Below are 15,393 nucleotides of genomic sequence, written 5' to 3' on the forward strand. Positions count from 1 at the left end.
TCAAGCAATGCTAGGGGGACAAACACAGACACACAAACACACACACATACACACACACATATATATATATATATATACATATATACGACAGGCTTCTTTCAGTTTCCGTCTACCAAATCCACTCACAAGGCATTGGTCGGCCCAGGGCTATAGCAGAAGACACTTGCCCAAGATGCCACGCAGTGGGACTGAACCCGGAACCATGTGGTTGGTTAGCAAGCTACTTACCACACAGCCACTCCTGCACCTGTTTATGTTTATTTTTGAAATTATTTCCATTCGCCTATAATTTTATCCATAATACATGAGATCCATTCACAACTAGTCACATGTACCTGTAAATTTCAGCAAAAGGGAAAATCCTTGAATAAGTATTGTTGTTATTAAATTATTAAATGTTGTTTTATTTCAAAATAAAACTAAATGTATTTCTAATGTTTGTAGATTCACCAACTGGTAACTTTAACAGGTGAAAAATGGACATGATTGAAAATTTGATGTTACTTTTGATGGTTATATATGTGGTTTTATGTCCTTACACCAAAGTAGAAGAGAGCTTCAATCTTCAGGCTATACATGATATCATTTATCACCAACAAAATATCTCTCAGGTAAGCCTTAACTAACTCCATAAAACAGTTGTCAATTTATTTTACTTAAACCTCAATCATACGAAAATCATGAAATGTATATGAAATATATATTAGTGACAGAGATAGTATTAATACCGAGAGGTTATATTCTTCTCCACTTAAACATGGATGTTTTGCTTACAGTGGTAAAGTTTGTTCTAACTGAACATCCACATTCAAGTGGGGATAAATATTACCTCAAAGTCTATAGGCTATTGTTTAGTTGTTTAGCCCATGATCAATGTTGGTCAAATAGCTTTATGATAATAATAATAATAATAATAATAATAATAATAATAAGATCAACTAATGATTAATAAAGCCGTAACTGAAGACAGCCACAGAAAGAAGAAAGGCCTCAGTATGGCCTGGATTGACTACAAAAAGGCGTTTGATAGCATCCCCCACACATGGATCCTCGAAACACTAGTCATTAACAAAGTAGCACCAACAATCATAAAATTCATAGGGCACTCTATGAATAAATGGCAAACAGTCCTACACCTCCAAACAAAAGAGGGACTCATGAAAACCAAAGACATCCCCATTAGAAGAGGAATATTCCAGGGAGACACGCTCTCTCCACTCCTTTTCTGCTTGGCACTGTCACCTCTATCTGATATGCTAAATAGAACTGGATGCGGATATAAATGTTACGGCAAAACGATCAGCCACCTTTTATATATGGATGACCTAAAACTATATGCTGCAAATGACAAACAGCTGGAAACACTATTAAAGACAGTTCATGGATTTACCAAAGAAATAGATATGAAATTTGGATTAGAAAAATGCACCAAAGTAACCATGAAAAGAGGAAAACTAGTTAAGAGTAACAACATCACACTAGATAAAACCAATGAAATAAAAGAATTAGACCAAAGCCAAACTTACAAATACTTAGGAATCCATGAACTAGATAAGACACAACACACACAAATGAAAGAGAAAATAAAAAAAGAATATTATAGACGAGTTAGATCAATACTAAAAACAGAGCTCAATGCTAAAAACAAGATAATAGGTATCAACACTTTAGCTGTCCCAGTTATAAGTTACAGCTACAATATCCTTAACTGGACACGAAATGAACTGTCCAAAATAGATAGGAAAACAAGAAAAATACTGACAGGATCTAGGATGCATCACCCAAAATCTGACATAGAAAGACTATATATACAACGTATAGAAGGTGGTAGAGGCCTTATACAGCTGGAAAACTACTATAAAATAACCACCATAGGACTGCAAAAATACCTACTTCAGAAGGAAGGAAAACTGATCCAGATAGCAGCAAAACACGAGCAAAACAAAAAACTGTTCTCAGTATTTAAGAAGCTGACAAATACAAACAAGAAATCATACCACCTAATAAACACGAAGAAGAAGAAGAAGATGATGAAGAACAACAAAAGCTATAAAACAAATGAAATCCAAACTAAAAATAGAACAGCAACGAACCATGATAAAACGATGGCAAGAAAAGCCCCTTCATGGTAAATACTGCACTAAACTAAACGCAAAAGAAATAGACAAAGAAAAATCCCAGCAATGGTTGAGAAGCTCAGGACTCAAAGCAGAAACAGAGGGATTTTTAATTGCAGCACAAGACCAAAGCCTCCCCACCAGAAATTACCAAAAACATGTAATGAAAAGAAATATAACAAGTAACTGCAGAATATGTGGAGATGGACAAGAAACAATAAATCATATTATCTCTGGCTGCCCAGTCGTGGCTAAGAAGGAATATATTCACAGACATGACAGAGTTGGAACCTACATTATGGAATAACAACAGCAAAAAGATGGTAGAGGCACACACCAGAAAAGGTCACAGAAAACGAGAAAGCAACCATAATCTGGGATATGCCGATACACACAGATAGAGAAATTAAGGCCAACAGACCAGATATAGTTGTCAGAGATCATGAAGAAAAAAATGCTTTCTAATTGATGTATCAATACCGGCAGATGACAACGTGTCTCTAAAAGAAATGGAGAAACATTCAAAATACAAAGACCTGGAAATAGAGGTAACCAGAATGTGGAATCTGAAAACAGAAACAATTCCTATCATAGTAGGTGCATTAGGCATGATAAAAAAATATTCAGACAAATACATAACACAAAAACACCAGGACTTACAAACACATATAACATACAGAAAATTGCACTACTAGGCACTGCACACATCCTACGCAGAACACTTTCCATACAATAACCATCAGAGCATCACAACAAATCACAGCACATACCCAAGGCACACAGAGCTGCGCTCGGTAGTGAAGTGAAAGCACGCTATAAAAATAAAACTACTGAATAATAATAATAATAATAATAATAATAATAATAATATAATAATAAGATCAACTAATGATTAATAAAGCCGTAACTGAAGACAGCCACAGAAAGAAGAAAGGCCTCAGTATGGCCTGGATTGACTACAAAAAGGCGTTTGATAGCATCCCCCACACATGGATCCTCGAAACACTAGTCATTAACAAAGTAGCACCAACAATCATAAAATTCATAGGGCACTCTATGAATAAATGGCAAACAGTCCTACACCTCCAAACAAAAGAGGGACTCATGAAAACCAAAGACATCCCCATTAGAAGAGGAATATTCCAGGGAGACACGCTCTCTCCACTCCACTCCTTTTCTGCTTGGCACTGTCACCTCTATCTGATATGCTAAATAGAACTGGATGCGGATATAAATGTTACAGCAAAACGATCAGCCACCTTTTATATATGGATGACCTAAAACTATACGCTGCAAATGACAAACAGCTGGAAACACTATTAAAGACAGTTCATGGATTTACCAAAGAAATAGATATGAAATTTGGATTAGAAAAATGCACCAAAGTAACCATGAAAAGAGGAAAACTAGTTAAGAGTAACAACATCACACTAGATAAAACCAATGAAATAAAAGAATTAGACCAAAGCCAAACTTACAAATACTTAGGAATCCATGAACTAGATAAGACACAACACACACAAATGAAAGAGAAAATAAAAAAAGAATATTATAGACGAGTTAGATCAATACTAAAAACAGAGCTCAATGCTAAAAACAAGATAATAGGTATCAACACTTTAGCTGTCCCAGTTATAAGTTACAGCTACAATATCCTTAACTGGACACGAAATGAACTGTCCAAAATAGATAGGAAAACAAGAAAAATACTGACAGGATCTAGGATGCATCACCCAAAATCTGACATAGAAAGACTATATATACAACGTATAGAAGGTGGTAGAGGCCTTATACAGCTGGAAAACTACTATAAAATAACCACCATAGGACTGCAAAAATACCTACTTCAGAAGGAAGGAAAACTGATCCAGATAGCAGCAAAACACGAGCAAAACAAAAAACTGTTCTCAGTATTTAAGGAAGCTGACAAATACAAACAAGAAATCATACCACCTAATAAACACGAAGAAGAAGAAGAAGATGATGAAGAACAACAAAAGCTATAAAACAAATGAAATCCAAACTAAAAATAGAACAGCAACGAACCATGATAAAACGATGGCAAGAAAAGCCCCTTCATGGTAAATACTGCACTAAACTAAACGCAAAAGAAATAGACAAAGAAAAATCCCAGCAATGGTTGAGAAGCTCAGGACTCAAAGCAGAAACAGAGGGATTTTTAATTGCAGCACAAGACCAAAGCCTCCCCACCAGAAATTACCAAAAACATGTAATGAAAAGAAATATTACAAGTAACTGCAGAATATGTGGAGATGGACAAGAAACAATAAATCATATTATCTCTGGCTGCCCAGTCCTGGCTAAGAAGGAATATATTCACAGACATGACAGAGTTGGAACCTACATACATTGGAAGCTATGCCAACATTATGGATAACAACAGAAAAAAGATGGTATAGGCACACACCAGAAAAGGTCACAGAAAACGAGAAAGCAACCATACTCTGGATATGCCGATACACACAGATAGAGAAATTAAGGCCAACAGACCAGATATAGTTGTCAGAGATCATGAAGAAAAAAATGCTTTCTAATTGATGTATCAATACCGGCAGATGACAACGTGTCTCTAAAAGAAATGGAGAAACTTCAAAATACAAAGACCTGGAAATAGAGGTAACCAGAATGTGGAATCTGAAAACAGAAACAATTCCTATCATAGTAGGTGCATTAGGCATGATAAAAAAATATTCAGACAAATACATAACAAAAACACCAGGACTTACAAACACATATAACATACAGAAAATTGCACTACTAGGCACTGCACACATCCTACGTAGAACACTTTCCATACAATAACCATCAGAGCATCACAACAAATCACAGCACATACCCAAGGCACACAGAGCTGCGCTCGGTAGTGAAGTGAAAGCACGCTATAAAAATAAAACTACTGAATAATAATAATAATAATAATAATAATAATAATAAAATAATAATAATAATAATGAAATTATTGTATACAGTGCTCAGGTGCACCACAACTTGTCAAAAGTGTGTGTAAAGCATATGCGGTAATGTACAAATGTCTAGAAAGGGAACAGTGTATGAGTTAGATACATGCTTGTGGTGTATGGAGGGGAGAAAATCAGGTGTAGTGTTGGCGAATCTCAGAAAGCATGGAAGTTTTGAAGGATGCAGTGCTCCGACAATTATGATCAAAGTGATTCCAACTGTGACCATCCTGTCCTTTTAGGAGTATCTAGAACTGCTTTATCCAATGTGTATTCACACACACATACTCATGCATACAGATAGGTTAAGAAGTACCAGAAGATCTATATTGAAGGGAACAGTGGATGGGGGAAGACTGAGGAAGAAAAGGGGACGAAGAGTGGGAAGCTGGTTTCACAAAGGGGATTACAAAGAAGCACAACATGTAGCAGGTAGGTGATGTGTAGGAAGAAGTGCATGAAACCATGTAGGCATGGGGAAAAAGGATGTAAAATGATGATAATGATGTGTGTGTGTGTGTGTGTAAGATGGTGCCCCAGTATGGCCACAGATTGAAATTATTGAAAACAAAATGCCAAGTTATACACAAGATGTGCACACACACACGCACACGCGAACACACGCACGCACACACACACTCACACACACACACTCACACACACACACACACTCACACACACACACACACTCACACACACACACACACTCACACACACACACTCACACACACACACACTCACACACACACACACACGAACACACACACACACACTCACACACACACACTCACACACACACACACACGAACACACACGAACACAAAGTTATGTGTTTATCAAATGTCATCAGAAACAACAATTAAAAGAGAGAGAGAGGGAGAGAGAGAGAGCGTGTGTGTGAGTATGTGTGTGAGTGTGTGTGTGTGAGTGTGTGTGTGTGAGTGTGTGTGTGTGAGTGTGTGTGTGTGAGTGTGTGTGTGTGTGTGAGTGTGTGTGTGTGAGTGTGTGTGTGTGTCTGTGAGTGTGTGTGTGTGTGTGTGTGTGTGCACATGTGTGTCTTTGTGTGCACATGCTTTTTCCGCAGGTGCCCTCCTATCAGTACTTGTCCAGAGTGATGCCCTCCTAGATGTGTGGCCTGTGATGTCAATTGGTCCATGTCAATTTTATTCATTCCTTCACTTTTTCTGATTTGATTAGATTCATGGCTTGATACTGTGGCCTGGGTGCATTTTACGCCAGAAATGCTTGTTAATCTATTTTTATGCCCATTTTCATCATTTCAGCTGTAATATAGATGTGTGCAAAAATGTATTTCTAATGTTTGTAGATTCACCAACTGGTAACAGGTGAAAAATGGACATGATTGAAAATTTGATGTTCCTTTTGAATGCCTATGTCCCCACCCACTTCTTTTTTATAAAACCATCCAATCATACCAGTCTTGGCACCACAAAATATTAAACTATTTGGAAATCAAGTCAGTGAGAATACTTTTTATGTTACATCATATAATGTAGTCCCAGTTACAATGGCTTTGAAAAAATGCTGGATGATCATGGCTGGAATGCCTTTGTTTTATGTTCTTATACCAAAGTGGAGGCGCAATGGCCCAGTGGTTAGGGCAGCGGACTCGCAGTCATAGGATCGCGGTTTCGATTCCCAGACCGGGCATTGTGAGTGTTCATTGAGCGAAAACACCTAAAGCTCCACGAGGCTCCGGCAGGGGATGGTGGTGATCCCTGCTGTACTCTTTCACCATAACTTTCTCTCACTCTTACTTCCTGTTTCTGTTGTACCCGTATTTCAAAGGGGCCGGCCTTGTCACTCTCTGTGTCACGCTGAATATCCCCGAGAACTACGTTAAGGGTACACGTGTCTGTGGAGTGCTCAGCCACTTACACGTTAATTTCACGAGCAGGCTGTTCCGTTGATTCGGATCAACCGGAACCCTCGTTGTCGTAACCGACGGAGTGCTTCCAATCCAATATACCAAAGTAGAAGAGAGCTTCAGTCTTCAGGCTATGCATGATATCATTTATCAACAAAAAAACGAAAAACCGTATTTGAATAAGTTCACCTTTTTCTTCTTCTTCTCTTTGTATTTTCAGTATGATCATTTAGAGTTCCCAGGAGTTGTTCCTCGCTCATTTATTGGACCACTCTTCATATCTATGATATCTGCACCTTTTGCATTATTTGCTAACTGGCTGCATCTGAATAAGTTATTCATGCAACATGTCGGTTAGTATTTGTAAAGTATATATTTTTTTTATATGTAATAATAATAATAATAATAATAATAACAATAATAATAATAATAATAATATTGAAATTATTGTATACAGTGCTCAGGTGCACCACAACCTGTCAGAAAGTGCATATAAAGTACATGCAGTAATGTAAAAATGTCTGGAAAGCGAATAATGTATGAGTCAGATACATGTCTGTGTGTGTATGGAGGGGAGAAAATCAGGTGTAGTGTTGGCGAATCTCAGAAAGCATGGAAGTTTTGAAGGATGCAGTGCTCCGACAACTAACAATGGATGCCGGCAGTTTGTTCCAAGCTTCAGCAACTCTCAGCATGAAAAAAATGTTTCCTGAAGTCATGGGAGCTTACTGCTGATACATATGTTGAATTTTCTTTATTTATATTTCTTTTTACATTTCCTTTTTCTTTTAAAAGATGTAATATGTAAATGAGCTTAAGTCAATATACACCCAAAATGTATATATGATTGAAACAGGATTATGTATATTAGCATTTCACAGAGAAAAGATTTTCATGTTTTTATTTATAGAAGCAAAAGATTGTTTATGTACAAATGCATATTAGTATTAGTCTGATGAAGGTGAGGAAGCTGAAACATCAAATTCCCTGTCAGCCTTTTCCTTGTACAAGTTGTACAAGTTGTACATGCCGGTGGCACGTTAAAAGCACCAACCGATTGTGGCTGATGCCAGACCCCCCCTGGCACCTGTGCAAGCCACACGTAAAAAGCACCCACTACACTCATGGAGTGGTTGGTGTTAGGAAGGGCATCCAGCTGTAGAAACACTGCCAGATCAGACTGGAGCCTGGTGCAGCCCCTGGCTTCCCAGACCCCGGTCGAACCGTCCAACCCATGCTAGCGCGGAAAACAGATGTTAAACGATGATGATGATGATGATGAAGTTAATATATATATATATATATAAGAAAAGGTGTAGGTAGAAACTTCACAAGATGTACCCAGTGTAAGCTATGGACGCATAAGAGGTGCAGCAACATCAAAGGAAAATTAACCGAGAAGATAACTTTCATGTACGGCAGATGCACAGGGGCAATAGACACCACAGATACTCAGAAAACAGATTCCATCACACTCCAGTGGGAGAAACTAGAAGTAGTTGATAGCTTCCGCTACCTAGGTGACCAAGTTAGCAGTGGAGGTGGATGCTCAGAGAGTGTTACCACTAGAATAAGAATAGCCCGGGCAAAGTTTAGAAAGCTTCTACCCTTACTGGTGACAAAGAGTCTCTCACTCAGAGTGAAAGGTAGATTGTATGACGCATGTGTGCAAACTGCCATGCTTCATGGTAGTGAAACATGGGCTGTGACTGCAGAGGACATGCCTAGGCTTGAAAGGAATGAAGCTAGCATGATCCACTGGATGTGTAATGTCAGTGTGCATACATTACAGGGTGTAAGTGCCCTGAGAGAAATGTTGGACATAAGAAGCATTGGATGTGGCATGCAAGAGAGATGTTTGTGCTGGTATGGTCATGTACTACAGATGGATGAATAATAATGATAATAATAACAAATTAAAACTAAGTAAAAGTATTTAGAGACAATATTTACGAAAGATAGGCATTTATATCAACAAGAAAATATGAACAATATTCAATTTTTAAAAATTAAAAATTTGAAGATATAAGTAAATATTTAGAGAAAAATTCATAGAAAGTATGGAAAAGCAATGAGAACAAAATCAACCTAAATCAATGAAATAGTCTTTCAAGATGAGAAGGAAAATCCATTAAGATTTTAAGAAATAATTATTAGATAGTTTTGGTGTAAAGAGATTCATATATTTATAGAGAGTTTGATATCAACAAGAAAGATATTAAATTAAAGATTAAAGGTTCAAATATATAAGTAAATAGTAAATAGGTTATAATGTAGGATAAAATTAATATAATCTAGTATTGTAGATTAGGATAGATTAAAACATATAACGTAAGCATATGGAAAAACAATATTAATATGCGTTCATTAAATATTCTTTCAAATACATAATTGTAGTTATAATATGGGCAGATACACTCCTTACCATTTTCTCTTGTACCGTTCTATATATGCTATATGTTTTGGAGAATAATACATGAAGGAGCTTTTTTTTATGAGTGCTACCAGATTACTTGAATCCATATATTGTGACATATATATCATCATCATTGTTTAACGTCCGTTTTCCATGCTGGCATGGGTTGAACTGTTTGACTGCGGTCTGGAGAGCCAGCGGCCACACCAGGCTCCAGTCTGATCTGGCAATGTTTCTACAGCTGGATGCCCTTCCTAATGCCAACCACTCCAAGAGTGTAGTGGGTGCTTTTTACATGCCACTGGCACAGGAGTCAGTCAGAGGGCACTAGCATCGGCCATGTTCAGATGGTGCTTTTTATGTGCCACTGGTACTGAAGCCAGTTAGGTGGACCTGGCATCAACCATGTTCAGATGGTGCTTTTTATGTGCCACCAGCATGGGAGAATATATATATATATATATATATATATATATATATATATATATATATATATATATATATATATACATATATATGGTGGGCTTCTTTCAGTTTCTGTCTGCCAGATCAATTCACAAGACATTGCTGGGCCCGAGGCTATAGTAGAAGACACATGTCCAAGTGGGACTGAACCCTGAACCATGGACCATGGGGCTGGGAAGCAAGTTTCTTACCATACAACCATGCCTGTGCCTATTTTGTGTATATTGTAATTTTTGTACAGTATTTTACGTTATAATATTGTATATTAATGCAATTTTAATACATATGTTTATACTTTTTTTTTCCAGTTCGATACTGCTTGGGGCTCTATGTTTTATGGTCATTCCGCAAGTTCCAAGAAGCTGTTCGCAAACGGTTTGGTTCTAACACCAAATTCTGGCTGTATTTGCTTACAATGACCCAATTCCATTTTGTATTCTATATGACTCGACCTCTCCCCAACATAATGGCCCTTGGACTCGGTAAGCTCATTCCTACATTTAACATTAACTCTTCCAATACAACACACCTCTCTTTTACTCTCTTTTACTTGTTTCAGTCATTTGACTGCGGCCATGCTGGAGCACCGCCTTTAGTCGAGCAACTCGACCCCAGGATTTATTCTTTGTAAGCCTATTACTTATTCTGTCGGTCTCTTTTGCCGAACCGCTAAGTGACGGGGACGTAAACACACCAGCATCGGTTGTCAAGTGATGTTGGGGGGACAAACACACACACACACATACATACATATATATATATACATATATACGACAGGCTTCTTTCAGTTTCCGTCTACCAAATCCACTCACAAAGCTTTGGTTGGCTCGAGGCTATAGTAGTAGACACTTGCCCAAGGTGCCACGCAGTGGGACTGAACCCGGAACTATGTGGTTGGTAAGCAAGCTACTTACCACACAGCCACTCCTGCACCTATAGAACATTCATATATACTTCATACACCCTTCTGAGCACAGTGTTAATTTTTATTACTTGCTGCACAACTTCCTCTTCCTTATGTTTCTTTAGTACTTTACGTCTGTATAGATGTTGACTAGCCTTAGATGTAAAATCTGGCTTCCCTATCACAAGGGTCCAGTTTCAGTCCTACTGCATAGTATCTTGGGCAAGTGATTTCTGCTATAGCCTTGTGAGTAGATTTGGTTGACAGGATTGCAATAGAGACTTTGGTTAGTGCAATGGAATGGAAGCACTCCGTCGGTTATGATGACGAGGGTTCCGGTTGATCCGAATCAACGGAACAGCCTGCTCGTGAAATTAACGTGTAAGTGGCTGAGTCTCCACAGACACGTGTACCCTTAACGTAGTTCTCGGGGATATTCAGCGTGACACAGAGAGTGACAAGGCCGGCCCTTTGAAATACAGGTACAACAGAAACAGGAAGTAAGAGTGAGAGAAAGTTGTGGTGAAAGAGTACAGCAGGGATCACCACCATCCCCTGCCGGAGCGTCGTGGAGCTTTTTAGGTGTTTTCGCTCAATAAACACTCACAACGCCCGGTCTGGGAATCGAAACCGCGATCCTACGACCGCGAGTCCGCTGCCCTAACCACTGGGCCATTGCGCCTCCACAGTTAGTGCAATGTGGAGCTAGTGAATGAAGGCATACTTTGTTGGCTGTGTAAATAATAACTGAAGCACACTTGCAAACATTTAACTGAAATATTTATTGCCAGACATAAAGTTCATTAGGTGTTAGCTATTCCTAACGAACACCATAAATGTTTGCTGACTGGGAGTGAAACAAATTGCTGTGAAATTACAAAAATTAAAGCTATTTGTGTGACATGCGGTTGGCCCCAAAATATACAAAGTCAACTGCGCAAATCTCTGTTGTGACAGAGGTCCTTGACTGTTTTCCCTTGGCCATTTGAGCTCTCAGGTATATGCCAAATGGTTTTCATAGGAGACCAGAAGCTAAATTCTAGAATATCTGAGAAAACCATGTCACATCACACTTCATGCTGACTGGTTGATTAACAAACTGATCATGGGAAACTATGATGGTTTGCTTGTGGTGTCTGAATGATTATCTAGCAGTTGGGGTTTCAAGCCTGTCATGTATATATATATATGTATATGTATATGTATATGTTTGTGTATGTGTGTGTTTTACTATCTCCTTGCTTTGACTTTTGCATGACAGCCGTAAACAAGTGTCACCATCATGGTATGTGTGATTTGTGGGAAATTTGGCAGCTACTGAAAGCAGGTACCCCAACTACATAGAGGCTCCCTCGTATGTACATTATAAGTTTTGTTGAGAAAGTAGTTAATAATGAAGATAGCTAATGTACTACAAACTTCTGTTTTTAGCATACTCAGTGTTTTAGGAGGATTTGAAGTAATATTTAAGTCTCAAAAGTCAATAATTTATCAACTTGGCCATTTAACTAACCTACTTTTTATCATATTTTAAATAATTTCTCTTAATATTCAAAATAAGTTAAGGTGGTGAGCTGGCAGAACTGTTAGCATGCTGGGCAAAATGCTTAGCAATATTTCATCTGTCTTTACATTCTGAGTTCAAATTCTGTTGAGGTTGAATTTGTCTTTCATTCCTCTTGGGGTCAATAAAATAAGTACCAGTTGAGGTCGATGGAATCTACTCAGCTCCCTCTCCCAAAATTACTGGCTTGTGCCAAATGAAATCAATATTCAAGATAAAATAAATTATGTATAAGAAATATTGAATTTCTAAATCTCTCGTAGAGACATGTACGGTGGTGGGGCGATAGAATGGTTGTATACTGTCAATCTAACAAGAACGTGACAGTAGGGGGTACACCACCGTTGTATAGCCCTAGGAGGCATTGAATGCCTCCTGACAGCTTCGACACATTTTTTCCCTTTGTCCTTATATACATATATATGTGTCCTTATATACATATATATATGTATATAAGGACACAGGGAAAAAATGTGTCGAAGCTGTCAGGAGGCATTCAATGCCTCCTAGGGCTATACAACGGTGGTGTACCCCCTACTGTCACGTTCTTGTTAGATTGACAGTATACAACCATTCTAATAAATTATGTGTTATAGGGAAAACAAAACCAAACCATTTAACAATGAAATCTGTTTATTTTTCATTATAGTATTATTAGCTTTGCAATCATGGTTACATGGAAGACACACATCATTTCTATGGTTCACTGGAACTGCAATTATTATATTTCGCTCTGATGTTACCATGCTGCTTGGAATTTACCTGCTCATGGATCTTGTCACACGTAGACTTAGTCTTAAAAATGCTGTTGCTATAATTATTTTTGCTGGTGGCATTATTTTAGGTAAGTCTCTCTGAAAACCATTTCACAAAATTCTGTGTGTGTTTGTGTGTGTGTAATATATATGTATATGTTTGTGTCATCATGATCATCATCATCATCATCATCGTTTAACGTCCGTTCTCCATGCTAGCATGGGTTGGACGGTCCGATCGGGGATCTGGGAAGCCAGAAGGCTGCACCAGGCTCCAGTCTTTTCTGGCAATGTTTCTACAGCTGGATGCCCTTCCTAACGCCAAAAGCTAACCCCTAAGGGTGGATGCTACTATAGCTTGTAGCCCCAGGAGGGCACCTCCTCCAGCTGGCTATAGACACACTTTCTGTGCCCTATCAGTATTTGCAAAGGAGGCCATCCTTCCCGTCTTCAACTTATGATACACACGGACTCAAGTTTCTGAGTATTGGCCTGTCATCGGCATGTGACAATCACAGTTGTGTGTGTATATATATGTAAACATACATGATGACCAGAGAGCAACTCTTTGATTAAGTTGAGAAACAATCATGTGATGAGTGGCCCACTGACCAAGTTTAGACATTTTTCTTAATTCATGAAGATGTCTTATACTTGAAGTTTGACTTGAACCATTTTGCTAATTCTGTTGCAATTTGCTTCAGATTTTCTTCAGATACAGTTTTTTAAAGCTCAATGTTGACAGAACTTTCAGATCAGAGGTTGAATCTCTTAAATCTGGCAACCTTGGAACTTGGCCATTGCTGAAACACATAAAAATGTCTGCAGAGAGAAAATTTTCATAAATCATTCACAGTTGTCGATTCAAGCCCATAATACTCACATGATGTCTTTGTGGATGTCTTCAGCAATCCACCCTTTTCAAGTATAGATTATGATCTATGTTTACATTGACATCATCCTTTGCATTTCTTCGTCTCTTGGTCAACATTCTGAAGAGTTAAAATACAGTGAAATAAAAATCTGAACAGACTCTTATTACTACCAAAACATTTGGCTTTGGTAATTGGAGTTGGACAGCTTAGTGATTCTAACAGCACTTCCCTGGTCACAAATCAACAAATAATGCTGAAGATCCTAAATATGCCTGAGTTCTGGATTTAAGAGGGCCATTGTGTGTGTGTATGTGTGTGTGTGTGTGTGTGTGTGTGTGTGTGTGTGTGTGTGTGTGTGTGAGTGTGCATGTATGCAAGCACACATACACACAACAACACAACAATATATCTTATGTGGTTTAATTTCTTTTTCTTTAAAGGTGCAACTGTGTTGATAGATTCCTTCTTTTGGCAACGTTGGCTCTGGCCTGAAGCAGAAGTTTTCTGGTTCAATACAATTAAAAACAAAAGTTCTCAGTGGGGCGTATCCTTTAAACATGCTTTATATTCATCTATGTTTTTTTTAAAAATTTACTTTGATTTATATTTCTAAACCATCAGATTTTTTGTTTTTGGTATTTTTTAAATCATCAAATGTACCTTTCTGGAATATTTAAAGCATTTAACCCCAGGACAAGAATATTGCTTATAACTTCCGTTTGCAGGTTTCATATGATGTTCAGTTATATATGATATCTGTTTAAATATCTTGTGTCTAACATATCATCGTTACCCCTCCCTCACCAGCACAATATCATCGCCATGACCATGACCATGATGACTACCTATTTCTTTATTACCCACAAGGGGCTAAACACAGAGGGGACAAACAAGGACATACATAGGTATTAAGTCGATTACATCAACCCCAGTGTGTAACTGGTACTTAATTTATCGACCCTGAAAGGATGAAAGGCAAAGTTGACCTCGGTGGAATTTGAACTCACAACGTAACGGCAGACGAAATACGGCTATGCATTTCGCCCGGTGTGCTATCGTTTCTACCAGCTCACCGCCTTCAACCATGATGACTACCATCCATCCATCCATCCATCATCATCATCATCATCATCATCATCATTGTTTCACAGCCTGTTTTCTTTGCTGGCATGAGATAGATAGGATTCAACATTTCGCCACTCATTGCAGTTCTCTATCAACTGAGACACTCAAAGTAAACAAAGAATCCTGTCCATCTTCGATACACTGGAGAGGTCGTCTCCAACGAGACTAAAGAGGTTTTTATACTTTGCATCATACTTCTGTCTCTATCCAATTTTATTCACACCTAGTGGGAATGAAAAGCAAACTCAATTGGTTGTCAAGAGAGGCAACCAAGATGACTTAAAATACCTCGGCATTTTTGTGACT

General features: G+C 38.1%; 1 protein-coding gene across 1 annotated transcript in view; it reads left to right on the forward strand.

Moving 5' to 3' along the window:
* The first annotated feature begins 473 nt into the window (after positions 1-473).
* Positions 474-15,393, forward strand: part of LOC115212963 (probable Dol-P-Man:Man(7)GlcNAc(2)-PP-Dol alpha-1,6-mannosyltransferase) — a 28,491-nt gene continuing 13,571 nt past the window's right edge. The window contains exons 1-4 of the mRNA XM_029781819.2: positions 474-611; positions 10,173-10,346; positions 12,982-13,176; positions 14,403-14,506. Of these exons, the coding sequence (XP_029637679.1) occupies positions 10,280-10,346; positions 12,982-13,176; positions 14,403-14,506 (366 nt within the window). The 5' untranslated portion in view covers positions 474-611; positions 10,173-10,279. The remainder of the gene's footprint in view (positions 612-10,172; positions 10,347-12,981; positions 13,177-14,402; positions 14,507-15,393) is intronic.

The sequence above is a fragment of the Octopus sinensis genome, linkage group LG6 (assembly GCF_006345805.1).
Source record: "Octopus sinensis linkage group LG6, ASM634580v1, whole genome shotgun sequence".
In the NCBI taxonomy this organism is placed as follows: Eukaryota; Metazoa; Mollusca; class Cephalopoda; order Octopoda; family Octopodidae; genus Octopus; species Octopus sinensis.